This window comes from Talpa europaea, assembly GCF_964194135.1.
Source record: "Talpa europaea genome assembly, chromosome: 14".
NCBI classification, from domain to species: domain Eukaryota; kingdom Metazoa; phylum Chordata; class Mammalia; order Eulipotyphla; family Talpidae; genus Talpa; species Talpa europaea.
Window position 1 is genome coordinate 45,208,117 of NC_140082.1, and position 27,410 is coordinate 45,235,526.

The following is a 27,410-nucleotide window of genomic DNA, read 5'->3' on the forward strand; positions in this document are numbered from 1 at the left end:
GGCGCGCAAACCTCTCCTGCGGCCCGCTGCTCCCCTCAGCAGTGTACTTCGGTCCTTCTGCCTGCTCTGGCTCTGGTGAATTCTCTCACCCTCCCGTGCTTCTGACTGTACCCAGTGCATGTATAAACAAAACAAACAAACAAATAAATAAATATAAATAAATAAACATGCCTCTATAAAAAAATTAAAAAAAAAACCCATATTTATTATAGGGAAATGCTCATAATTGAAAAGACAAGGAAACTATATTTGCTATGGTCCCTGTTTTAAATAAAAAATAGATGTATTTCTGTGTGACAAAAAAAAGTAAGGAAACTAGTAAATGTTAAGAGAATTATTTCTGGGGTATGAAATTGTAAGCAATTTATATTTACTCATATTTTTCGATGTTTCCACATTTTCCCTAATTAACATGATGAGAATAGTATAGGATAGTGGTTAGAGCCAAGTTCTGTGAAGCCATAAGGTTGAAGTCTGAACTATGACTCCACCCTTTGCCAGCTCACCTTGGGTGAGTTATTTCACCTTTCTGTACTGTGGTGACCCATTGGAAAATGAGGTAATGAGAATAACTGCTTCAACAGGTTTATTGTGAGGATTATTCCTTTTTATAGGTAGAGTTATTAGAATAGTGCTGACAATTAGTAAGTAGCTTTACACGTTAGCTGTAATTCTTGTCACCACCATTGCTTTTATAAATCAGAAAAACAAACTTTGAAGCATTAACAATTCAGAAACTGATAGCAGTTTTAGGACCTGGTTGGACAGAAGCTGAATTGCAGTGGGTTGGAAAAAGAATCCAGTTAGAACAAATATAGACAGCTCTATAGTAGCTTAAAGGGAGCACATTTTTCTTGAGTGAATCTTCCTTTTCTTTGTACCCATATAGTTTTATTTAATTTGACATAACTTTGGGTTTTTAATATATACTTTGATTTAATTTTTAAAGCTTTGTAGAAGGGACCCACAAAACAAGTTTATCAATGTGATTGTTAATGCCTTATAAAATTGATCATGTTCTTTCTAGCTTAATGTCTCATCTTTGTTATCTTTGTTAATTGTCCTGAAAGGGTATTGGCTTTACAAAGATAGCAATCACAAATATAGCAATAAAATATTATAATTCAATATGAATTTATTGATCCTAATTATCATTACATTTCATTTTCTTAAGATGTGAAAATCTAGCATTAGAACCCTCTGCTCTTGTTCATATGTCATAGAATAAAAGTTTTGGCAAAGATGAAACCTTACTAATGTAGTATCTAATCTGTCCTAATATATGTTACTTTACAGTAAGTTCATTACTTGCTTTCATTTGCCTTATCCACAGAAGGAGCTCAAAAAGTGGGATGAGTTTGAAGATATTTTAGAAGAGAGGAGACATGTCAGTGACTTGAAATTTGCAATGAAATGCTACACACCTCTTCTCTATAAGGGCATTATTCCTTGTAAGCCAAATGATATTAAATGTACTGTTCTCAATTCTGAAGAGGTTCATTATGTTATCAAACAGGTAAGTGATTCCCCCTTGACTAGCGCCACATTTGTTCATTGTCAACAAGTTCTTCTCTTGATTCTATGAACTTATTTTGCTATCTTTAATGTTTCTTTTTAGCTATAGCTCTATTCATCACTTTCATCAAATATTTATCATACCCATAATGTATGTTAGCCTCTTTGCCAGACGCAGGCTTTCCAGGTAAAGTGAATGAAGAAAAGTTTTCCTTGCAGAGCAAATCACTTTTCACTATGGTTTTCAAACCTTACTATACACTAGGATTACTCAGTGAGCTTTTAAAAATCCCTGTGCATTGCTCTCACCCCCAGTACTAAGTAAATCAAAATCTCAGGAGGAAAGAGCCAGGCATTAGTAGTTTTTATTTATTTTTTTTTTATTATTTTTTTATTAGTAGTTTTTAAAGATGCCCAGTTGACTCTAAAGTAGAGCAGTTTGGAAACCACTGACTTATTTTAAGAGTAAAACAACATGCATATTCACAGTACTGAAAGTACTTCAATATGACCAAAATGAAGAGAACAGAGGAGGAGTAATGATAAGAATTGAGACTGGAGAAGTAAGCGGGGGCCACATCATGAAGGATTTTTAAGCCAAATGGAAGATTAGATTCTATCCTATCTAAAGTACAAAACCTTCAAAGATTAGATTGTTGTAGATTAGAATGTTGCTTTATCATTTTATGTTCAGAAGCACCATACAGCTAAACATGGGGGCAGAAAATCTGTGACACTCTTGCAGTTATCCCTTTGTGGGATCATAGCTGCCTGGACTGGTAAGGAATTTAAGAGGTGGAGTGACCTTGTTTAATGACCATTTCGATGAATGAAGTGGAGGAAAAGAGAGAATCGAGGATGATAGAGTCATTCACTAAGATAGGAAGCTATTACAGGGAATGGGTTTGGGAGAGAAGCTAAGTTCTGTTTTGGACATGTCACTTGAAGATTTCAAGGTAAGGGGATTCAGTTGGCCTTATTAGAACATCCTTGCTGGCTGGGACTCTATGTCATATCCAGGTGCTCTCATGCCTTGAGGTTTACTTAGAGATCTTGCTGCTTTGACCTTTAATTGGAGTTTAGTCAGTTTGTTGCCCCAGGAAAATTGTTTATTTTTGCTATTTGTTTTCTTCTGATCTGGACAGATGACCCATGCTCCTAATCTTTTTGTTTTGATCTGCCTATCATGACCAATCTTGGAGGAACTTAATTTTCTCAAGTCAAGTGTATTTGTTTCCTTATCAGTTAGACTCTCGATAGTAGATCTCAATACTGGCTCTTTGTTAGAAGCACCTGGAAAACTATTACAAAAAGTTCTGTGTTATGATCCAGTAGTACACGAATTACATTAAGGCAAGAATTATTATCATCTATTCATAGTATACATTCAATAAATATTTCTTGAATTAATGAATTTTTAAAAATGTTTTGGTCCTGGGCCTCCCCGGTGGGGCAGCGGTTGAGCACTGGGTTGCAAAGCTGCCCACAGCCTTTGCAGTGCAGGTTTGATCCCCGGCCGCCGGGCAAGGGTCCCACATGGCATGCAGACCTCTCCTGCCGCCCACTGCTCCCCTCAGCAGTCTAGTTCGTCAGTCTGCCTGTTCTGCTCTCCACTCTGGCTCTGGTGAATTCTCTCACCCTCCCATGTTTCTGACTGTACCCAGTGCTTGTATAAATAAATAAATAAAATCTTTAAAAAAAAAAAATGTTTTGGTCCTGTTCACAGAGGTTGTGATTTAATTGGTCTGGGTTCGTACCCAGGCATCTTCTCTAGTTTTTTGGTTTTTTCTTCTTTTCCTAAAATTCCCCATGTAATTCTAATGGTCAGATTAAGTTTGCTTACTTAAGGCAATGTTTCTCAAACTTGGCTGAGAAAAATCACATAATCTAGATAGATTAGAATGGTGATAAATTCACAATTGCGTAGCACATATGGGTTCTCTGTGTTAACCCAGTTAGGTTTGTTTCTCTAGTGAACTCTCTCCCACTCTCCAAAATGGTGGTTTCAGTAGCCCCATTCTTCTTGAACCTCTAATCTCAACCTCCTCCTCCTACTCTCAACAGATAACTTTTCTTCCCTCCTCCCAGGGAAGACTTAAACCATTATATGAGCACTCTATCATCTTCTGTGATTAGCTACTAATTTACTGGCATCTAATACCCATCATTTTCTTCTTTCCTCCTATTAAAATGGAAGAGAGATCCCCTTCTCCTGTTTGAGTTTAAACCCAACTTTATGCCTTTGCCCTGGATTCCATCTCTTCCTGCTTACTCAAGGACTTTGCTCTATTGTCTATTCCCTTAAATGTCTCAACATGCTCCTCTTTATTACTCTTTACCACCCACATTTAACATGCTTTATTCTTTTGGCAACTGCCATTCTGCTCACCTGTGCTTATGCAGATGTTTCTCTTCAAAGCAACAGAGGCAGCTCTCCTTCCAGGGCTGCCCGCCTGTGACTATACAGGCCTCTCTTTCAAGAAACCTGTCCCTTTTGGGGGTACAGGCCAGAGGTGTGGAAGGTGAGAGGATTCACCAGAGACAGAGTGGGGAGCAGAACAGGCAGATCGACTGAAATACCCTGCTTGAGGGGGAGAAGCGGGCGAGTCAGGAGAGGTTTGCTGCGCCATGTGGGTAGCTCCCTGGCCAGGGATCGAACTCGTGATACAGTGGCTGTGGATAGCTTCATAGGTTGCAGGTTGCGTCTTAACCCCTTGCGCCACCAGGGAAGCCCTATTGTTAGTATTTTAAATATCTTCCTATGTAGATGTATTTTTTTATAATATTTGGATGTAATTATTTTATATGTATATATTATCTATGTGCATGCGCACAAATATAATAAGCAAATAATAATATAAATAACCTATTTGTATCCAGTGTTTCAGACCAGATTGCTTGAGTTTAATACATATATTTTTACATGTCCACTGGACTATCCACTTGGAAATTCCAAAAGCATCTCAAATTCAAGATGTCTAAATCAAGCTCTTTGACTTCTGTCTCTAGCTCTGTACCAAATACTCATCCCCCATTCAGGATTGGCCCCTCCATGTGCTAGTTGCTTAAACCAAAAATGTGGATACCATTTTCACCTTCTTGCTTTCCTTTCATATGCGTAGTCACTAAGACTGCAGATTTGCTTTTCTAAATCCCTCTTGTCTAGTTCTTTCCTTCTCTACCCCTTCTCCAACTCAGGCTGCTGCTGCCTCACCGAATGCAGTAACAGCCATCAAAAGGGGGTTCTGCCAAGGAAAGATGTGATTAGTTTCACATTTCAGAGACCACTCACATTTGTAATGTAGAGCTTAGACTGAAGAGGGTTAAGACTGGGGACAAGGAGTTATTAGATTCTTGCTTAGCTTTTAAATCTTATCTTAGGTTTCCAGGAGGAGGGACCTGGAATGACAGACATATCTGTTGAGCAAATAAGATGCCCAGTTGCACAAGATAAGATGTCAGTTCAGTCTTTTGTTTCATTCCAGTCTCGGAGTAGTTGGCTTTCTTAGGAACGAATCAGCCTATTTGTTCACTTGTGTTCTTCATACCTCCACAAAGCCCCAAAGAAAGTATTGTCTTTCCTACTCTTTAGCCTTCTCCATTGGCTCAAGCTAGCATAAGTCTTTTCCATGTAGAGGAAAATCTTCTCTTTGCCATATATTCTTCTTAATGCTCCATTTCTCTCTTTCCCTTCCTACCCCAACTCCTCAGAACTGTCACTGTCATGTCCCAATTTCAGCAAGTTGCTAAAATTCATTCAGGAAAGGTTACTAAGGATGTCTAGGGATCCTTTTTAGTCTTCAGTTCATCCTTTACTGTGTCAGTTATTGTTGCACACTCTTCTCCTTCAGGATCTCTTTTGCCTGCACATCTGTGATATTACACATTATAGTTCACCTTATTTACCTTCCTCGTGAATCTCTTTTAAGGTTTTCCGTCTGCCAACCATGTGTTTCTCAGTGTTGAATCTTTAGCATTCTTATCTTCCTCTCTACAGCTTTTCTACCCATTGTAACCATTCTTACCATTTCAGTTTCCATCTGTAGTCTAATTGATGCCTGGTCATTATCTTCAGCCATGGCTAGATTATTAGGATTCAGGCTTTTATCTCCAACTGTCCTGTTCCCTGCTGGATATCTAATTTATATGTACCACAAATACCTTGAAATTAGTATATCTGCTTTCTTACTCTTAACCCTTGCTTTCTACACTGCCTCTATCTCGGGTCTGCATTCCCTATGTCAAAGGCTATCTCCATCATCCATTCTGCTGCCCAAAACTAAAGCAGACATCATTCTGCCCTTTCTCTTCTCTTCGGCACCTGTTAGTACTGTTATTTGGGCCTTTTCCATTCCTGACCAGAACTGTTTGGATCATTTTCCAAATGTACTCCCTTTTCTATACTTGCTTCCTGAAACCGATCCTTCCTGCAACCCCCGATTGCTCCATTTTCCTTTTGTCTAGTTCTGCCCTTCTGTTCTCTCTTCCTATCCAATCTTGTTAGAATTATCAGACTAGTTATTTCACCCTCATCCTTAATTCTCTGTGCCCCCGTCTACCCAGTAAAAAAAAAGCAGCCCATGCTCTGTGCCAGTGCACTTTCTCTGTTCATACAACCTGTCACTAACTGCCTTGGGGAATGGGCAGAGCTGTGCAAATCAGTGTGCCTCAAGCTCAGGTCCCCGCCTTCTCCAGTCCCTCTTCTAGTGCTGCCTGTGCTTCCCTTCCCTGCAGTGCTGCCAAACCTTCATGCTGCCGTAAGCTCTTATATACTCTAGCTCTCTTGCTGCTAGTGAGCAATCTGTATTTTCCTTTGGAATAATGAAAAGTTTTAGAAATTATCTTCCTCAAATTCCTGCTCCTACTCTTCAAATGTATATATATCAATAACCATCTCCATGTGTGCTCTGTCGTCTAGGGTAAGAGAGAGACAAAGCATCTATTCTCCTGGTCAAGGTGGGGGTCACATCCTGTTGCGATTCCACCCCTTTCACCCTCTTCTGAGGGTGCAGATTTGCTTTCCTTCTGGCGGGCATTCTCTCCCTTTTCTGTGTCTTCAGACTTCTCACTTGACTTCTTCCTTTTATGTATAAATAGATTTATGGCCGCTGAATGTGCATTTAAAAATTGTTAAAATTTTGTATTTGATCATAATTTTATTTTAAAGATTTATTTATTTATTTATACAAGCACTGGGTACAGTCAGAAGCGGGGGAGGGCGAGAGAATTCACCAGAGCCAGAGCGGAGAGCAGAACAGGCAGACTGACAAAATACACTGCTGAGGGGAGCAGCGGGCGCCGCAGGAGAGGTTCTGCCATCCGTGTGAGACCCTCACCGGTGACCGGGGATTGAACCAGTGCTGCAGAGGCTCCGGGCAGCTTCGCAGCCTGGCGCTCAACTGCTGTGCCACCAGGGGAGGCCTGTATTTGATCATATTTTTTTTAATGAGATGGTTAAAAAAAAAATAGGGCCAAGGCCTTTCCAACTTAGGAAAACATTTTTGCTTTAACTGTTACTCTCTCTCTTCTCCTCAATCACACATTTTAGTTACTCATTTATGGGCACTGTTTTTACTTCCTCACCTCCTGTTCATTAAGTCTAAGTCCATTTATGTCCATTTTCTTCTGGCCAGATTACTAGACCTTTCTTGCTATATATCACTGAGTAAAATAAAGGAATACTGATTAAGAGAAATCAGTTTATCCTAGTTCCACACTCTTGAGCCAATTGAATGAAGCTCTTAGTAAGATAAGATATGGAGCTGAGAAAAGCATGATTACACATTTGTGAATGTTCTCAATGCTGAATTGTTTATAAAGTTACTGAATTGTTACTTTAAGATGGCTAGTTTTATGTTAATTTCACTTCAACTTTTACTTGGGGAATCTGAGACTTAGTCTCCCATCCTTCAATCCTCTGTGCCTCATCCTAACGCAGAGCATTCTCCTTTGGAAAGGATAAATATTATTTATCTCTTACACTTCACTTTTTTCATAGTGCTTGTTTAGGGAGATGTTAAAGGATCTAATTAAGCTTCCTTGAGAATAGAAGCTATGACTTGTTCATCTCCAGGCTCTTAACAGTCCTACCACACAGCCAATATTTTGTTCTCTTTACAAAAAGATGTGGCATGACATAGTTATAGAGTTCCATTGTGAGATCAATAATTTCATTAATTATCCTTTGGTAGTTTGGGGATTTTTGTACCAGTGGCCCATGTAGTTTCACATAGTCTCAATAGTTATTTCAACATAATCTTGTACATTACCTTGTAATAGCATTCAGCAAGTAGATGAAGTGCTGCAACAATCTACTAAGAGAAACTACTAAAATATATGTTTTAGGACACTAGATCAGGAGCAACAGTTAATTTTAGAGAATTAGGGGGACGCTTATTAACAAATCAAAAGGAAAGGTGAGTTGTTTTCTTAGCCTAAAATGCTAACTTAGAAAGCCAATTCCCTTTTAATTTCTAGTCTTTAAACTTGTCTAAATAAGATCATTTATCTATTTTTGTTATATTGGAAAATAAATTATTTCCATTTAAGCTAAGAAAATTTATCATTTTTGGTTTATATAGTTTTGGCCTATTTGGAATTAGTCACATTGGCTTGAGTAAAAAGAGTTCTGGCTTCTTTATTTCAGACATTTTCCCCTGCTTTCCCTTTCCTTTTAGCTTTCCAAGGAATCCCTCCAAACCGTTGATTGCCTCCGAGAGGAGGTTTGTGAGATCTTGGATGAAATGAGCCACAAGCTACGTGTAGGAGTCATCCGGGTTTTTGCCTTTGCCCTGAGCAAAATATTTAAGCAGATTTTCTCAAAAGTGTGTGTCAACGAAGAAGGTATTCAGAAAGTAAGTATTGCTTGTTACAAAACAATCCTCTTCTTAAACCCTTCACAATTTAGTCAGTTCAAAGACATCTCATTGCACAGGAAACAAGCATGCCCTTGTCAATCAGGCAATCTGTCTGGGCAGAAGAGGCACTGCCTCTCTGGAGGGTGCTGTTTTTTCACCTTTTCCCTTTAACCTACAGTCTTTAGACTAACTTAACTTTAGACATCTAAGATTTACAGACTAATCTAATGTCAGATGTTCACAAAGTTATTGAAGTAATAAAGAATTTCTGATCCACCTAGATCTCCCTATAGCTCTCCTTGTTCCCTTCCTCAAAGGTGTGTTTCTTCTTCTCTTATAGTGTAATTATTGAAATAGACAAATGACATTGATGGAATACTAATAATACAGACCTTATTCATATTTCACCAATTGTCCCAGTTATAGCTAGCATAATACAAGAAAATTCTACATCGTATGTATATTCAGCTTCTGTTATTTCTTTAGACTCTCAATCTAAAACAGTTCCCCAGTCTTTGTGTTTTATGGTTTCAGTTTTGAAGAGAACAGACCAGTCATTTTATATTGTCCCTTGATTTGGGTTTCATGTTTTCTCATGACTAGATTCTAGTAGTGCCTCAGGAGCCACATCGTGTCCTCCTCAGGGCATCAGATCAGGGGTCACCTGCTATGTGTTCCTCCCGTTTCCGGTCATGTTCCCTTTCATCATTTGGTTAAGGTGGTGTTGGCCAGTTTTCTCCACAGTAATGTGCCTGGTTTTCCCTTTGTCATTAATAGCTACCTGTGGAGAACTACTTTAAGAGTGAGTTAAGTGTCCAGTTTTGCATCTTACTCATTTTTTTATCCCCCGGTGATTTTTACTTGAATCAGATATTATTCTAATAATTCCCAAATGGTGATATTTCTAATTTCTATTTGATAGCTTGATTTTTTTTTTCTGTAAGAAAGAACTTTCGCTGTGAATATTGTTTTGATATTCATTTATGTCTTTTAATACTTTTTTTCTCTTCCTAGGAAGTTCTTACCTTTTTCGGCTTTCTACCTCATTCCTTTTAATGTTTGTTTTTATCCAGTCAGTTACTTTATTTTCAAGTATTTCTCCTTTTTCTTCCTATGACAGTTTTTTAGATTGTTGACTTAGTCTCTAGATTTCTATCGAAGAATGTTTGGTACAGTGTTTAGGGCCTAGGAGAGTCAACTGACCGTGGCTTTACTGATATAAATTGCCTTACCTCCATTAGGTATATTTAGCTTTCAGAAAAAGAGCGATAATAGATTGATATTCCAGTATTTTTGAGGCTGGTAGCCTGAGGAATATATCTGGAAGTTCAAATGCATCTCTCCAGACTCCATGGCACCCATTTTCCCTGGCAGTGAGTCCAGTGTATAAATAGAAAAATACCACACCTCTCACTTGTCCTAACAACTCACAGATTTTTTTTTTAATCTCCTTAACAGAAGCTTTACTCTTAATTCAGATGACTTTAGTTCCACTCCAATCTCCATTTATTAGGTGCTTGACCATAGTGCTATCAAACAATGAGTGCAAAATGCTTAATATGGTGCCCAACTAATTTGTTATTGATCATTACTATTATGATGATGAAAATTACATTTTTTAAATGTTCTTGCCTTATGTGAGATTATTTAAGTGTAGTACTCTGAAATTTGTTTTATGAACATAATAGGAGAGGCAGGAAAACATTTTTAGTACGCCTCTATACACACATTCTTCCATTTTCTGATTTGAGATATAATTTTAATAAAATGAAAACTGAGGTTATTCAAAGTGTAATGTTTATTTTAAAGCTACAACGAGCCATCCAGGAGCATCCAGTTGTTCTGCTGCCTAGTCATCGAAGTTACATTGACTTTCTGATGTTGTCTTTTCTTTTATACAATTATGATTTACCTGTACCAGTCATAGCAGCAGGAATGGGTATGTATTGTTTTTCTTTGTTTTAATTATAAAAATTAAAATGTTCCTTGGTTTTAACAATGATTTAACAATACTGAGGTATTTAAAGAATATGATGAAAACAGCCTCCCTCTTCTTCCTTCTTATCCAGGTGTTTGGTTATGTTCTGTGCTATGCTTTATTATGCCTAAAGTAACATAAACAAGCATCTGTGCACTTAGGGGTTGTGTTTTAAGTTTGAAAAATGAGATTTTGCTACCTATATGTATCATCTGTCTTTGTGTTTTCTATTTACTGATATGTCAATGGCTTTCTCTGTAGCTCCATAAATAGATCTTTTCTTTTACATATTTTTTAATTGTGATAAAATATATAAAACATAAAATTTATTATCTTAACCATTTTTAAATGTATAGTACAATGAAATTCAATCTATTCACATTGTTGTACCACCATCACTGTATCTGTCCACAGAAGTCTTCATCTTACAAAACTGAAATTCTGTCCCAATTAAATACTAACTCCTCAATCTATTTTACCCAGAGCCCTGGCAACCACCATTCTACCTCTTTGGCTTTGATTACTCTAGATAATCTCAGATAAGTAGAAAAATACAGTATTTCTCCTTTTTTTTTTAAATTTTATTTTTTATTATTTTTATGCATACAAGAGCTGGGGTACAGACCAGAGGTGTGGTGGGGTGAGAGGATTCACCAGAGACAGAGTGGGGAGCAGAACAGGCAGATGTACTGAAATACACTGCTGAGGGGAGCAGTGAGCCAGACAGGAGAGGTCTACTGTGCTATGTGGGTTAGCTCCCTGGCCTGGAATCAAACTCTTGCTGCAGTGGCTGCGGATAGCTCATAGTGCTGAGAAATAACCCTTTGCACCACCAGGGAGGCCCAATGAGAGATACATTCTGAGAAATGTATCGTTAGGCAGTTTTCCCATTGTGCAAACCTCACAGATAATTACACAAACCTCAGTGACATAGTCTCCTGCACACCAAGCTGTGTAGTCAGGCTTTCAGGACCACTGTTGAATATGCAGTTCTCCTTATTGACTGAAATGATGTGAAGTGATGCATGACTATCCCATGTTTTGTGTATCCATTCATCTGTCAGTGAACGGTTGGACTGCTTCCACTTTTTGGCTATTGTGAATAGTGCTGCTATGAGTATAGGTATACAAATACCTGTTCGAGTCTCTGCTTTCAATTTTTCTGGATATACACCCAAGAAGTAGAATTACCATGTGGTAAATTTGATTTTTGAGGAACCACCATGTTGTTTGCCATAGTGACTGAACCATTTTACATGCTACCAACAGTGCACAAGGGTTCAAGTTTCTCCACATTGTCACCAATGCTTGTTATTCACTGTTTGTTTTTTTATAATAATTATTCTAATGGGTATAAAGTGCTATCATTCGTGATTTTGATTTACATTTCCCTCATGATCAGTGATATTGAGCATCTTTTTATATACTTGTTGGCCCTTTCTATAGCTTCTTCAGAGAAATAGCTGTTCAAATCTTCTTGAGTTTTATAATTTTAGGGCTTTCACTTAGGGTATATAATAAGGATTCAACTTCATGCCTAGTATTTTTAATAACTATAATATTCATCAGAGTAGACATAATTTAGTGATTTTACTGTTACTGATAATTTCACAATATATTTTTGTATCATTGCTTTTATTTCTGTTGGATTGCTAAAGCAAATAAATTATTTATCATCTCCCTTTTATGGTAGGTGGGAAAGCTGGGATTCAGGCATATACCTTTGTTAATAAATGCAGTAAACAATAAAAACTGTTAGGGATTTAAACATTTTAACAGCATTTCATCTGTATCAATATGTGAGGAAGTTATATGAAAATTAGGGAAATTTTTAAAACATGATAGAATTCTTTTATTCTAGATTTGCTTTATTTAATCTGTACCACTGAAATAAGGTTGATATTTTTAACAGATGGCTAAAAAGAGAAAGGGCAGAGTTGATTTGACCTAGCTCTCCAGAGCATGAAGAATACATGTTGTCTGTTGTTCCAGTCAGCAGTAATGCTGACTAAAGAAATGGACAGGATGACGTTGTTAAGCTTCAGTCACCCTGTTTCCAGCTGGTCTGGCTGTAATCTCAAAAGTACTGAGGGTCAGATTGGGGGCTTGCAAGATAACCTCTCAGTGAGCACCTACTCACAGAGCCCCATCTTTTCTGAACTTTATTAATGTCACTTCTTGCGATAAATCTCAGAAAATATGTTGTAGGAGTATCTAATGTGAAATCTCTCATTGTAGAGTTTCAGTTTAGATCTTTATAGAAATTTTGTTTAAGATATACAAATAAATATTAGCCCCTTTCTTTATTTTTTAGACTTCCTAGGAATGAAAATGATTGGCGAGCTGTTGCGGATGTCGGGCGCCTTTTTCATGCGGCGTACCTTTGGCGGCAATAGACTCTACTGGGCTGTGTTTTCTGAATACGTAAAAACTATGTTACGGGTAAATACACATGGGTACCAAGTTCTTTCAAGCTGTATTTCCTTATCGCTGAAGTTTGCTGTCAGAACTTATTTAAACTCTTAAAACTCTTACCTCCTGATGGACCACTTAGCTATCTTCCCCTCAAGGAAATATGTTTAACCTCAGCAATCTGTTTACTCTCTCTTGTTTAAGTTTCACTGTGAGGAGTGTTTGTTCAGAGGGCTGGGGAGGGAGCTCGGGAAAAGGAATCAAAAGAAGCTTTTATACTTAGAGAGTAGGCAATGGGTTTTGTGTTTTGTTTTTTGTTTGTTTGTGTTTTCTCTTTGAAGAATGGTTATGCTCCTGTTGAATTTTTCCTCGAAGGGACAAGAAGCCGCTCAGCCAAGACATTGACTCCTAAATTAGGTAGGTCCCTTACAAATGGAAGGAAATGTGCAAGCCCGAAGGCTTCAGATATGGTGTCATCTGCTAAACAGAACTTGACACTTGTATTTTGGAAGGTATTCTTTCCTTTATTAGTGTCACTGTTTCTTTAATATTAGTGTCACTGTTTCTTTAACTGCTTAAATTTATGAACTTAGTATATATAGTATACCCTTTTAGTATTTTCCTGTTTATGTACCCTTGCTCGCTCTACTCATCCATATGTATGAAAAACCATTTCTCTCTATGTTTATAGGTCTTCTGAATATTGTGATGGACCCATTTTTTAAAAGAGAAGTCTTTGATACCTACCTTGTTCCAATTAGCATCAGTTATGACAAGATATTGGAAGAAACTCTTTATGCTTATGAGCTCCTAGGGGTTCCTAAGCCAAAAGAATCTACAACTGTATGTAAACAACAGCCAAGCACAATTTTATTGGAATTTAGAGAAAATGCTAGTTTGTATATCAACTGATTCTGGATTTACTTTTTGTTTTTTCCTTCCCCTGTTGTGATACTCTTAGGGACTGTTGAAAGCCAGGAGGATTCTCTCTGAAAATTTTGGAAACGTCCATGTTTACTTCGGAGACCCTGTGTCACTTCGATCTCTGGCAGCTGGGAGGATGATTCGAAGTCCATATAACCTGGTTCCCAGGTGCAAGGCCTGTGTTTTCATAACTGACACTGCAACATGGGTGAAAGTCTGAAAGTATAAGTTGTGATTCTTGAGTTGACCTCTTCTAGAACTGAAACTTTTCTGAGTTCACATATTAGGGAAGCAGAAAGCGTCAATTAAAGAATTATATGTTGGCCAAAAAATAAATAAAACAATTAGCTGCAAGATATAGATATCAAATATGTAAAGTCAGGCAGTGCTTATTCTCATCAGGGGAGCCAGGACCCTCACTAATTTGCAAGTATATAATTATTAACAAGTGCCTGTATGGGAAGTGTTAAGAACTAGTAGGCCAGCCAAAGTGTAAACTAAGTATTGTTTTCAATTGTCGGAAGGATTGTATAATACTAATGGGAATGAGTCCTTATATCCAAGAAGGTTATAGTTTTATGGGCAAGGAAATGCATTAGATTCTTTTAGGATGAAGGTACAGAAACACTTTTGGGTTTTCTTAATTTAGAGACATACAACTTAATTTAGAGAAACAGAAACCACCTGCCCAGCAGATCTCACATAACTGCAGCATCATTCACTAATTTATCTGTGGCATCAATAGCCACAGAGCAGCGAGCATGTCTTGCTAACAACTTCACTAACTGTCAAAAGCAGGTGTTAGCTTTTTGCTGCCACAGACCTTTTTTTCTATGAGTCTCAAACTGGGTCGGCAAATTGTTATTTAATATAAGGCACTCTTACTGACTGCAACTTTCACGTCAAACCACCTTATTAGGTGACTGTTTTAGGCTATATACATATCCCTGCTTCAGCCAGCTCTATGTATTGATAGGTTGCTGATGTCAATGGTGCAGGGAAGACTGTGCAGTCCTTGGCAGATGCCCTGCAGCTAGTTTAGCAAAGTGGACGGCCAATCCAGGGCAGACATGAGCAGTTATAGAAACGTTCAAAGTACCCCTGAGTACTTAGAAGACAGAGTAGTTCAATGTACTAGGGGAGGCATCATTTTCACAGAAGAAGTAATAGTTTTCCCATTTACAAAACAGGAAAAGTTTTGTTTTTTAAAGATTTATTTATTTATTTATTTATTTATTTGTTTGTTTATTTATTTATGCGTAGAAGAACAGGGTGTAGGCCAAGGGTATGAGGGGGTAAGAGGATTCACCAGAGAAAGAGTGGGGGAAGAACAGTCAGATTCACTGAAATGCACTGCTAAGGTGAGCAGTGGGCAAGACAGGAGCCGTCTACTGTGCCATATATGGGTTAGCTCCCTGGCCAGGGATCAATCTCAGGCCGTACTAGTGATAGTACTGAGACTTACCCCCTAGGCCATCAGGGAGCCCAGGAAAAGTTTTTTTTCATGCAGCAAGAAATAATAAGATACTATTCCCTTGAAAATATTTTGTCACCAGTCAAGATTATACCCTAGAGAATGGACAGATTACAATATAGTAAAGCAAATGTGACCTGCAGTGACCAAAAGTACAAGAAACTTTCTAAAGGGTCTGTCTTCCTTTCCCCTCTCTATTTGTCAAGGTAGAACTGTAATTTGTTGTTCCATACTCTTTCTTTTAGATACATTCCTCAGAAACAGTCAGAAGACATGCATGCCTTTGTCACTGAAGTCGCCTACAAAATGCAGCTATTACAGATTCAAAACCTGGTTCTGAGTCCATGGGCCCTAACAGTTGCTGTTCTGCTTCAGAATCGACCTTTCATGGACTTTGATACTCTGGTGGAAAAGACTTTATGGCTGAAAGGCTTAACCCAGGCCTTTGGGGGGTTTCTCACTTGGCCCGGTATGTATGTAGGATGTCTGGGATGAAAATGCTTGCTTTTTTTTTAACTCTTTATTTTAAAAAGTTCTAACCTGGACATGAAAGACTTATTTAGGACTTTGAACAACATATTGTTCAGAGAAAAAAAAAGAAACCTACCAACCCTATAAAGCTGACCTTAGATCTGAGGCATCCAGGAGGGGAAAGGGTAGGGAGGTCTGAGGACAGGAGGAGGGGCAAGCACAGTAGACCATGGTGAGGACTGTGGTGGGAGAGCTACGGTGACCACACCTGAGAGGAGAAATCCTGTGCTGTCAAAAAATTAACAAGGATGTAAAACAGTGGTACTTCATTTAAAAAATAATAAATTGGGCCTCCCTGGTGGTGCAAGAGGTTAAGCACCTCACTATGAAGCAGTCCACAGCCTCTGCAGCATGAGTTCGATCCTTAGCTGGCCAGGGAGAAACCCACATGGTGAGGTAGACCTCTTCTATCTTGCCCGCTGCTCCCCTGAGCAGTGTATTTCAGTCAGTCTGACCGTTCTGTTCCCCACTCTGTCTTTGGTGGATCCTCCCACCCCCCACATCTCTGGCCTGTACCCCAGCTCTTGTATGCATAAATAAATAAATCTTTAAAAACAATAAAAATTTAAAAAAAATAAATTTAAATTAAATTAAAAAATAAAGCTGCAATTAGTTTTATTTTTTTTAAAAAAGGAAACCTGATATGTCCTTACCACTGCAGGACATTGGACACAGCATGTTGATTATTTGGGAAATATTATTTCTCCCTATGACTTTTAGTATGTTGAGAACTAGAATATGAGGTCCTTGCCTGGTAGAAAATAATGAATCTTTTTGTACTCTATCATATGCTCTTCCCTCATACACTAATCTCTTTTTATATATTTTTTTTATTTTATGCATACAAGAGCTGAGGTACAGGCCAAAGGTGGAGGGTGAGAGGATTCACCAGGGACAGAGTGGGGAACAGAACAGGTGGACCCACTGAAATACAGTGCTGAGGGGAGCAGCGGACGAGACAGGAGAGGTCTGCTGTGCCATGTGGGTTAGCTCCCTGGCTGGGGATTGAACTCATGCTGCATTGGTTGCCAATAGCTTCATTGTGCTGAGGCTTAACCCCTAGGGCCACCAGGGAGGCCCCTACTTATCTCTTTTTAAGCCACATTGTTTTTTCAATCCATTTATCTCACTAGATTAAAAGTATTAAAGGACTGGTCTAAGAGAACTTGATATAATTCTCTGAAAAAATAACTTTATAAAAACCTCATTGGAAGTATGGATACTGTTCTGGGAGGTTGGGGTGTATATGATAATAGCCTAAGTTATTTTTAGTCTCTTTCATTTAAAGTTGTAGAGACTATAGTGGGAAATGCAATCCTTTCTAGAACAGATCATTATAGTCACTACTGCGAGCTTATTAAACCTGTATTGAGTAACTGGTTGGTACTGAGTAATACAAGGGATACAAAGATTAATAAGATAAAACTGTATTCTGGAGACTCTCCTGGCTCTTAGGGAACAGAGGCAAGTAAGTAAGGTGTAAACAAGCAAAGAGGGTTCAGGGAAATACAGACCAGGAACTATGGACAAAATGCAGGGGGGTTCTGAGAATATTGTGTAGGAAAGGCCCACACTGAGGGAAGATTGCATAGAAGTGACTTGATTTTGGTGGAAAAATAGCTCTTCAGGAGGACAAGTAGGAGAGAAGCATTGTGACCTTGGGATTAGGAAATGGCATGACAGCACTGGTATCCCTTGACCAACAAATGCAATGGTAAGAGCGTGTGACAGAGGAGGCTGTGCACAGGGGCTCTACCCTGCCGGCCTTTGTGCCACAGGACCTGGAGTGGAATCTTTAGGTGATGGGAAGAAGCATGATGTTAAACAGGGATATAAGACTGATGGTGCTTTAGAAAAAAACATTGTATCAGTTTTAAGATGGACTGCAGTGGGGAAAGACTAGAGGCAGGGCAACAGCTGAAAAGCTGCCCTGCCTGGATGAGAGATGAAGAAACCTGAACCAAGGCAGAGGCCAAGTTGGGGTGAGGCTAAGTTTATGGTTAGGGGAATTCCTACAGAGCTAGCTGCCAGTTGAGTGTTGTCACCAGTAGGAAATAAAGATGAATCAAACACCTGGCCTCAATATTTTATTGGTCTAGGTAGGAGGCAAAGAATATATTGATTGTCATGAAAGAAGAATAAACTCAAAGCTGTTTGGCCGAGCAACATATGAAAACAGGCACCTGTCTTTCTTGGTGTTTTACTTGTTCAAGATGGGTAAAAATGTGGCCAGTCCATAGCTAAGAGTATCTGTGCAGCCACTAAAATGACTGCAGTTATGAAGTGAGAGCTGATTGGTGACTTCAGTAACAATAATAATGTAGAGTGATTAAATGTAATTCCTAATTTAGAACATGTTATATGTTCAGTTCTTTTTTTCCTCAGATTATCCCACATTCCTAAAAGTTCCACATTTAGTGCTTTTTATGATGTATAATATATCTTATAATTATAAAATGTATATTTACAATATCATTATCATTGGCAAGTTGAAACAAGGAGAGTTCAGCACAAATATGATGGAGTCTCCAGAGGGAAAACCTCACCTCTCACTGATACCTTCCATGAAGCAGCATTGGAACTTGTTTCCCAGCTTAAGTAGTCTACCTTCTTACAACCTGTCACCCAGCTCATTGGCTCTGGGAAACAGTAAAATGATTTCCCTTGCCAAATGTATTGGTTAAGTATCACCATCCCTTGGCAATCACCAAGTCAATATAATGTCAGATGATGAATTACCAGAAATGGTGTGGGTCCACTTTGATGTGGGAAAATCAGAAAATCTCCTTTGCATCCTTCTGTGCTCATGCTAGAGAGTATCTCTTTGGGTCGCTCCTTGGCGACTGCCCTGTAAAGATGCAAAGTGATATCCCTGCCTTCTTGAAAATGGTCTAAGCAAGGTAGGAGTATGTGTGTGTGTGTGTGTGTGTGTGTGTGTGTGTGTGTGTGTGTGTGTAGCATGTCTTTAATTATGGGCCTTTTCTTAGTACTGTTAAATTCTCCTCTATGTGCTTTTCATTCATGTTAAGTTGCTATTTCAAAACTTTGGGCATTCTTGGTTATTGGGGAAGTGTTGGTTTTCAGAATGGGATGGGATGTGTATTTCAGAATGACCAACAAATTTGGGATAGATAAGAAAATGAATTACATGTCCTTAGAGAATTTTGATTTATGAAATAGTGCTTTGAAAATATACTTCACCTATGGTATCATTACCTCAGTTGGTTGAACCTAAAATTAGTACCTGGCACTTTAAAATATACATGTCAAATCACCAGCATTGATACAAACTAGACCTAAGACTTCAACAGTGACCCATCTAGTGTCCCTTTTTGCCTGAATGAATTATCTTTGTGTGCAGACAATGAACCTGCTGAAGAAGTTATCCATTCTAGCATTCTTCTGCATTCCAACATCGTCAGCCTTGTCAAAGACCAGGTGATTCTGAACATGAACTCTGGAGACTCAGAAGTGGTTGATGGACTTATTTTCCAGCACATCACTCTCCTCACGTGCTCAGCTTACAGGAACCAGTTACTCAATGTTTTTGTCCGTCCTTCCTTAGTAGCTTTGGCATTGCAGATGACACCTGGCTTCCGGAAAGGTAACTTTGGGAGTGTGGTCTTGAATTTTGGAAGAGTTCCATGCAGGGAGCAACATCTGGAGCTTTATGATGTTAAGTCGTGTATGTGCAGTCTATACCCCCACAAGGAATAGGCCCTGTACACCCAGAAACTGTTAGTTTTCCCCTTAAATGCATGAACACCTCTGAGAATTTAGCAATGAAATGCACCTAAGAAAACCTCTAATCTAACCTACTCCTTTTATAAATAAGGAAAATCAGATTTAGAAAGTTGCATAATTATGTAGGGAAGGATCTGGAACTAGAACACAGGTCTGATGTTCTTGTTCTGCTGTAAGAGTCCCCTCCTCTGACAGAAGTCTGTGTGAGTGAGCAATACAGCAGCATAGGAGTGCTTTTTTAGACTCATAGTACATTCTAGTTGCAATAAGGAAAAGCTGTTTTGTTAACAGAAATTGTAGACAAGGCCTGGGCATTGCTCCCCAGGCTGCTGGGTTAGAATCACTAAAGGGTGAGCCCTATCCCCAGAGGTTCTGAATAACTTGGAGTGGAGTTTGGGCCAGGCATTGGTGTTTTTGTATTTTTCAAAGGTCTGTAAATAATTCTAAGGAAAAGTCAGTGTTGAGGGGCACTGGGCTCAGCCACACACCGTTAGCCCTAGAAGGAAGTCAGAGGTCCTATGTTCATACTGTCATTTTATGGTGAGGAAAACCAGAGAGGTCAGATGATTTTAATTTAGGATACAAACTCCAGTCTTGATCTTAGTTCCATCTGCGTTTTCTTACTTTTGGAATTCAACCAAGGGGCACAGCTGGTTTTGTAGGGGTTGTGAACACCTTGAGACTAGAGGCAACAATTTATATCCATATGCTTATCTGTTTTTATAATGAGAAATTTCATAGCATATGTCAGAAAGATGAAGAAACCTTTGTAGTTGGTGGGCGAGGTAGACTTACATGTCTGGAAAACAAGTCAGTAGTTTCTTTTATTATGTGTTGGTGTATCCTAGTGCTAAAGATAGAGTAAAAACATCAGGAAATGTAAATCTAAAAGGGAATGGACAATCCATTCTTTTCCTCTCTACTGGGGAACCATGGGTAGGGAAAGTGAAATGGCCTGCCTTTAAGCCTTGTGGTATCATTCCAGACTAACAGATTAATAGAGGTGTGGTTGTAGCTTAGATTCGACCATTAAAACTATGCTAGATTAAAGCTTCCTGTAGGGGCCTTACTTAATTCTTGCCCCTGGCATTCAAATAATACACCTTGAAATTATGCATTTTGGAATATCATGACTTCTTGGTAGTCCCTGAAAGCTTAAAATGCACTGTTGTAATTTTATGTAATAAATTTATTTCCAGAGGATGTCTACAGTTGCTTTTGCTTTCTACGCAGTGTTTTCTCAGATGAGTTCATCTTTCTTCCAGGAAACGCGCTAAAGGTAAATCCTTAGTGCCAAAGAACAAGTGTATTTGCAGTGAGAATTCTAGAAATGGGTTCATCAATGTGTCTTCACTTTCTTCAAGGTTACATGGGGCAAAATTCAGAAGAAACTGGGCACACAATTCAGTAAATTCTAGTTCTATTGTTGGTCAAGTGTTATCAGTAATTTAGGGATTATTTGGTGAGGGGAGTATCATTCTTTGAAACATTAGTACAACCACTCTATTTTGGTAAAGACTTACCATCACATCTTTTCCTGCTAACTTGTTGGAATGAGTTGGACCTTTTGATTTGAGATTAGAGAGCAGTAGTCTTATATGATGGTGTAGACAGCTAATGAAGGAATCTAGCTGTCAGAGCTGTACTGATGGTCTGTAGGGCCGGGGGCGGTGCCAGGTTAGAAAGTGGGTTAGGTGTCGGTCTGCTATGCTTAGGAGCACAAATTGTATTCAATAGAGAATGAGGGTGACTTTTGAGCTTTAGCATAATTCTAAGTATTTTGAAGACTTGCTCTGTGCACTTCCTATTTACATTTAAGGAATGTGATTGTACAAAGTGAAAGAAGTCATCATAAATAGCTCATAAATTTGTTGTGTGTTTGTTGTGTTTTGAGTGTTAGAACAAATACTTTTCTGGCTCCTGTGTAACAAGCAGAGCCATCTGGAAAAGGCTGTGGAATTAGCTGCGTTCTCTTGTTCCAAGGGCACATGACAGCCTATTGAGACCAGCAGCATACATGTACACTTAAATTACTAAGTGCCTTCTGTCTTCTTCCCTTCCCTTACAGGACTTTGAAGAAGGCTGTTACCTACTTTGTAAAACTGAGACTGTACAATTGACAGCAAGGGACATCCTAGTTACAGAGAAAGGAAATACTGTGTTAGAATTTTCGGTAGGACTCTTTAGGCCTTTTGTGGAATGTTATCAGGTATGTAAATGTTTTATAAGTTCTTCATCCTCCCATATCAAATATAACTTAAGAGTTGCCCACCTTCTGCCTATTTCTGGTCTGAAATAGGTAGATGGTAGAACTAACAAATTGATTAACAGGATGAATGATTTCGCCTCTCAGGTGAGCCTTGCTCCCTGTATAAGGCAAAAATGGGATGGTCCATTACAGGCCCAAGAAAGTAACAGCTTAATGAGACCAAGAGTACCATGTTCTACAACCACAGTTACACCCAAACATTGTCTTACTATATATTGGACTGTATCTTACCTCTCTTATTCATAGCAAACAGTGAGGTGTTTGATACATAGTAGACATGGAATGATAAATTATATTACTAAATGCTCATACTGGAAGGGAAAGAAAAAGTTCATGTGCATGTTATCTGAAAGAATTGTGAGAGCTCTAATGACTGGTAAAAGAAAAGGGATCTTCAATATGCCCAGCAGGAATTGTGCCAGGATTGAGAGGGACGCAGGGAGTGTGAGAGACCCATGCATATTTGAGAGGAGAGGGCTCTCAGCTCTGTGCCTGGTTAGAGGCTGGCAGAGTGGTGCTATGGTCAGTGAAGTGCCCCGGCAGCCCTCTGGCACAAAACCCAGCACTTAGTAGGCATGTGCTAAACACAGCTTCTACCTTTAAGCACCTTTCTGTGATAGAAGTCATCAAGTATTTTAGGGCCCACCATGTTATTAGATGTTTTTAGCAAAAAAAAACTAAGTTACAGAACTCCGGCCCCTCCCTTCTTAAAATATGTTGTTAATCTGATAATTTGTTTAATTTGTAACCCATTAAAGTGGGAAATTATTTTGATAAATGTCAGTACTATTTGAAACTTTTTCTTTTCTAATTGTAAACAGTGATATAAGCTCTAGAGAGACCAAAAAATTCTGTAGCTTTTCTATGCGCAAACCTTGTAAGGTCTTTATTCTGCTCCAATGTGACTTGTCTTTCTTGTAAGAGAGGCACTGTGAAATACTTCCTGTTCTGTTTTATTTGGCGGCTCTTTTATCTTCTTTTCCTCTCATCCTTTCTCTTAAAATCAGATAATTTGCAAATACCTCTTGAAAGAAGAAGAAGAACACTTCACTGAGAAACAGTACTTAGCTGGAGTTAGGAAATTCACAGGTCAGCTTCTCGATCAAGGTTAGTCACACCTCTGAAGGAGACGATATCCTGTAGTTTAGATCAAAAAGTAGTTCACTCACTCTTCCTCCCACTCTGTTCTAGGTGCCTCACAGTGTTACGATGTGTTATCTTCCGATGTACAGAAAAATGCCTTAGCAGCTTTTGTGAGGCTAGGTGTGCTGGAAAAGAGGAAGGTGTAAGTACTGGGCAGGACTCCCTTGGATGCTGATGCTAAAGGGATAGTGACAGTTGATAGCAGCTGAACACAAAATCTAACGAGACGTAAAAGTGTATGATCTGGTAAACACTATATTGTGTTTCATGTATACACTCCTGGTTATTTTCATCAACATGAGCTACCACGCAAATGTTATGTAGCTATGAATAAAAATGATTGAAGCAAAAATGATATATAAGAAAACTTTTTGGAGAGTGTAGTGTAGTGCTTACATGTACACATATAGATATATGTAAATAAACACCTAAATGTATATATAGATAAATATTTACTCTTTTGAGTGAATGAATTTAAGAGCAATAAAGCTTAATGCTAAATGCTCCCAGAATTATTCTTAGGTTGCCTAAAGAATGAAGTCATGAAGTAGGACAGAAAAAAGGGACCAATCAACTATTTAAAACTTGAGAACACTTTTAAAAATAGTCTTTATCAATAATGAAAGTTGTTCTTTATTCCCTGTAGTTTGTGCATTAAGAAAACTTGTTTCTTTTTTTCCTTAGAAATAATGACTGTGTATTTTATGTGAATGAAACTGCCACAACAAGATTAGAAGAAATGCTTGGTAAGTACACTCTAATAAAATATTATTGTATTTATCAACCTATATAGTGAAACAAAAAAATATACTGGAGCAGCAAATACTTCATCAAAATGAATATCAACAATTAAAGCTTTAACATAAGCAGAGGAATACTTATAGCTAGAATGTTCTCCAGAAAACTAAGCAGAAAGCACAAAGAATATTAATAGAGAAAACATCAGCTTAAAAGAGGCAGCCTTGTGCAGCAAAAAATTATACTCTTCACATAATAAGGGTCCAAACTCTAGACCTTTCACATTGAATCTTGATGGACATGCAAAAAATACCTCCATGTCGCTGCATTCAGTCTCTCCCTCTCCTCTTGCATCCCTTCTTTCCCACTGAGGAGCTGGGTCCGATGTCTGCATCTCTCACATAGGCTTTCTGAACTCAAAACTGGAAGAACAGCCTATCCTTGCTCTTCCCCAGAGCCTATCAGCTTATAAAAAAAATAGCCCTGCCCACAAAGGCAAGGTGGTTTGTGTATGGTATACAGTAAGGGTCAGAGTGTTGATACCAGCAAAGAGATACAAAAGGTCGGGGAGAGAGAGAATGCTTCTCAGAGGAATGACGGGGTGATTTTAGAAGGGGAGGTTAGCATTTACAAAAATACCCCAATCATCTGCTGATTATATTGAAGAAACACTTGATCGCTGATATTCTTGTAAGTAGTATCTTTTACCTAATCCTTACTGAGTACCTTTGTCTAACATACATGGAAGAAATTTAGATGTATGTCTGTTGAGATTAGGGGAAAGCCAGGAAGAAAAGGGCAGAGGAATCTAGTTGACATAGTTCAGGAACATGAAAATACTTGTTTCTTGTTGAGGAAAATACATAGGTTGAAATCCCAGTCTCCTGTCTTTATTATATCTGAACTCTGTTAACATGTAACCTTGAAATTCAATTTTGAATTTGTTAAGAAAGGCACATAACTAAAACATCCTGTGAGGAAGGTGGAATTTACTTCTTAACCATGGAAGGCAAATATGTGGGTATGAACAAACTAGACTTGAAATTTAGAAAAGTGACTTAGTCATATCCTGCCTCAGAGCCAGGCTAGTGGTGCTGGCCCAGCCTCCCACCACTTTGAGATGCTGCTTTTCCTGTCAAGGGGGCTGGCCCTCCATTGGTCCTCTGTCTGCCTGGAAAATTTGGCTCAAATGTGAGGTCTTTCTCCTTTGTCAGTGACTTAAGCACTTGAAGGAGGGAGGGCAAACTTCCTATCATTTCACATCTTTCTTTTTTTGTCCTAGGTTGTAAGATACCAGTAGGAAAACCAGTGACAGCAAAACTTTAATAATCACTGAGCGGTTATGGAAAATTTGTTCATATAATTACTGTCATCCAAGGAGTCTTATTACAACAACCAGAAAAGTAAGGGAAGAGACTCATGTTCTCATCCTCCGTAAGACTCTGAGAACACTGTGCTCAGGTGAGCAGAAGAAATGATGGGTTTAAGAAATGAATGTAATCTCCAGTACAATGGTTAAGGCATTTGTATCCAGCTCTGTGTGTGTTTTAAAATAAAAGCCTTTTGAAAAAACACAGTCCAGCTCCTGTTTCACTAAGACTTTTCAGTGTTGAGTGCTGACTTCCAAATGAGAGCACGACATCAATACCAGAGGCTATTGGTATTAGAAAAGGAAAAATAATACATTTAAAACATATGTATGGAGAATTTACATGGTTGTGCATCCTAAAGAATAACGGAGCAGACCAGGAATATTTATGCTGTATTTTAGGATCTGAGGCATCAAACACAGAGAAGGGGGGATGAAAAAAAAAAGACTACTAGAAAAAGACTACTATTTTAAAAAAAGACTACTAGAAAGGATATGTCTTCCATTTCTTGTGGTTTTAAGTAAAGTTGCTGCAAACAAATACAGGTTTGACAGAGACAAATAATAAATTAGCTATCTTATATTAAATTTTGCCACCCACGGGCCTTAATTAACAAAAGCATGTGCACCAAAGAGAAGTTTTGTGTTGTGTCATGAATAGACTTAAGAATTCAAGGGAAGGGCCTCCCTGCTGGCGCAGGCCGTTGAGCACTACGCTGTGAAGCTGTCCGCAGACTCTGCAGTGCTGGTTTGATCCCCACCAGCCACGGAGATACCCACAAGGCAAATAGACCTCTCCCGTCTCCTGTCTCACCCGCTGCTCCCCTCAGCAGTGTATTCAGTCAGTCTGCCTGTTCTATTCCCTGCTCTGTCTCTGGTGAATCCTCTCACCCTCCCACACATCTGGCCTGTACCCCGGTTCTTATATAAATAAATAAATCTTAAAAAAAAAAAGAATTCAAGGGAAGAAAAGTTTGACTTAAGATAATTAAACCTGGGCAGCTAGCCACCTCTGGAAGTGACATTTAAGCTCAGAATTAGGATGAGCAGGAGCCAGCCTTCAGAAGTATGGGGTTGGGGTGGTGGAGGAGCGGACAGAGGGTGGGTTGTTTGATTGTGTGATCAGAATGTCCTGGGGGTTGGTTCTGAAAGACGTGACAGAACAGTGTCACTGTGTTAGCAGGCAGGCTAAGGGGGACCCTAGGACCCCCTAACTTGCCAGATGGGGGGCCTGAAGGCTAGAAGAAGCATCTGTTCTTGCCTAGGTCCTTAGCCCCTCTAGGGCTAAAAGAAGAGATCAATATATCCTAAGCTTCTGCCCTTTTCCTAATTGAAGAAACTTGATGTTCTCCCTCTTATGACCTAGAAGAATGCAGTTTGGGGGTCTCATCCAGCTTCAGTTTTATCAGTAAACATGTTCTAAGAATCTCATCTTTATTCTCAGAGTAAGGATGAAGTCCCCCCTTCTCTGTGTTTGATGCCTCAGATCCTAAAATACAGCATAAATATTCCTGGTCTGCTCCGTTATTCTTTAGGATGCACAACCATGTAAATTCTCCATACATATGTTTTAAATGTATTATTTTTCCTTTTCTAACCTATCTGATGTTTTAATTACTCATCCAGCCCAAGAAGAACCCAGAGGGGTATGGGGTGCTTTATTTTGCACCCTGACAGCACCCTGCACTAGAATGTTTGAAACCATCCCAGTAGGCCACTGGAGCCCCTGTGTGCCTGTTTAAATAAATCTGTGAAGACCTGGTGAACAGACATAGCCTTGCTTGTATGGGACGTTCAGGAAACAAATTAGCATCTTCTACACTGTCTGGAACAAAACCAGCGGGAGAACAGCTCCTGGGGACCAAGAGCCCTATTGGAGAAACCTAATAGCAGTTATTGACCACGGGACTCCCTGGTAGCCTAGGGGTTAAACCTTGGTGCTATCCCCACTATGGGCTGAATTCAATCTCCAGCCAGGGAGGTGGCCCACATGGCGCAGCAGACCTCTCTTGACTCGCCTGCTGCTCCCCTCAGCAGTGTATTTCAGTGCATCTGCCGGTTCTGCTCCCCACTCTGTCTCTGGTGGGTCCTCTCACCCCACCCCCTCCTCTGGCCTATACCCCAGCTCTTGTATGCATAAATAAATCTTTTTTAAGTGCTTTAAAGAGTTTAAATTTTGAAAAATTCAGTCCTATTTCAGGTCAGTAGTGCTATGCCCTAGATTTTCCAGTTGCAGACTTTTTTATTAATTGTAGCAGTGCCACATAAGAAAATATTTGTGTGTGCTTGCAAACAGGTTGGTTTTTGTTTCTGCCTATTTTGTGGCAATAGGATCAGTTTCCAATAGACCAATCAAGGCCCAAGTCACTTGGGTAGATGGGCTTGTCTGGGCAGCTGTGCAGGCTCCTACAGCCTGCCCCTCTGCTGAACACAGCCATCATAATGTAGCCACATGG

General features: G+C 39.0%; 1 protein-coding gene across 2 annotated transcripts in view; it reads left to right on the forward strand.

The window, feature by feature from the left end:
- Positions 1-24,911, forward strand: part of GNPAT (glyceronephosphate O-acyltransferase) — a gene marked incomplete at its 3' end in the record, with an annotated part of 33,023 nt that extends 8,112 nt beyond the window's left edge. The window contains exons 2-16 of one of the 2 annotated variants that reach the window (XM_084253107.1): positions 1,334-1,516; positions 8,193-8,369; positions 10,182-10,311; positions 12,665-12,792; positions 13,104-13,179; positions 13,454-13,605; positions 13,724-13,854; positions 15,406-15,629; positions 19,053-19,295; positions 20,635-20,714; positions 21,504-21,644; positions 22,712-22,811; positions 22,896-22,989; positions 23,532-23,593; positions 24,868-24,911. In XM_084253107.1, the coding sequence (XP_084109233.1) occupies positions 1,334-1,516; positions 8,193-8,369; positions 10,182-10,311; positions 12,665-12,792; positions 13,104-13,179; positions 13,454-13,605; positions 13,724-13,854; positions 15,406-15,629; positions 19,053-19,295; positions 20,635-20,714; positions 21,504-21,644; positions 22,712-22,811; positions 22,896-22,989; positions 23,532-23,593; positions 24,868-24,911 (1,965 nt within the window). The remainder of the gene's footprint in view (positions 1-1,333; positions 1,517-8,192; positions 8,370-10,181; positions 10,312-12,664; positions 12,793-13,103; positions 13,180-13,453; positions 13,606-13,723; positions 13,855-15,405; positions 15,630-19,052; positions 19,296-20,634; positions 20,715-21,503; positions 21,645-22,711; positions 22,812-22,895; positions 22,990-23,531; positions 23,594-24,867) is intronic. The other variant, XM_084253106.1, reaches the window with a different exon arrangement.
- Positions 24,912-27,410: the final 2,499 nt, after the last annotated feature.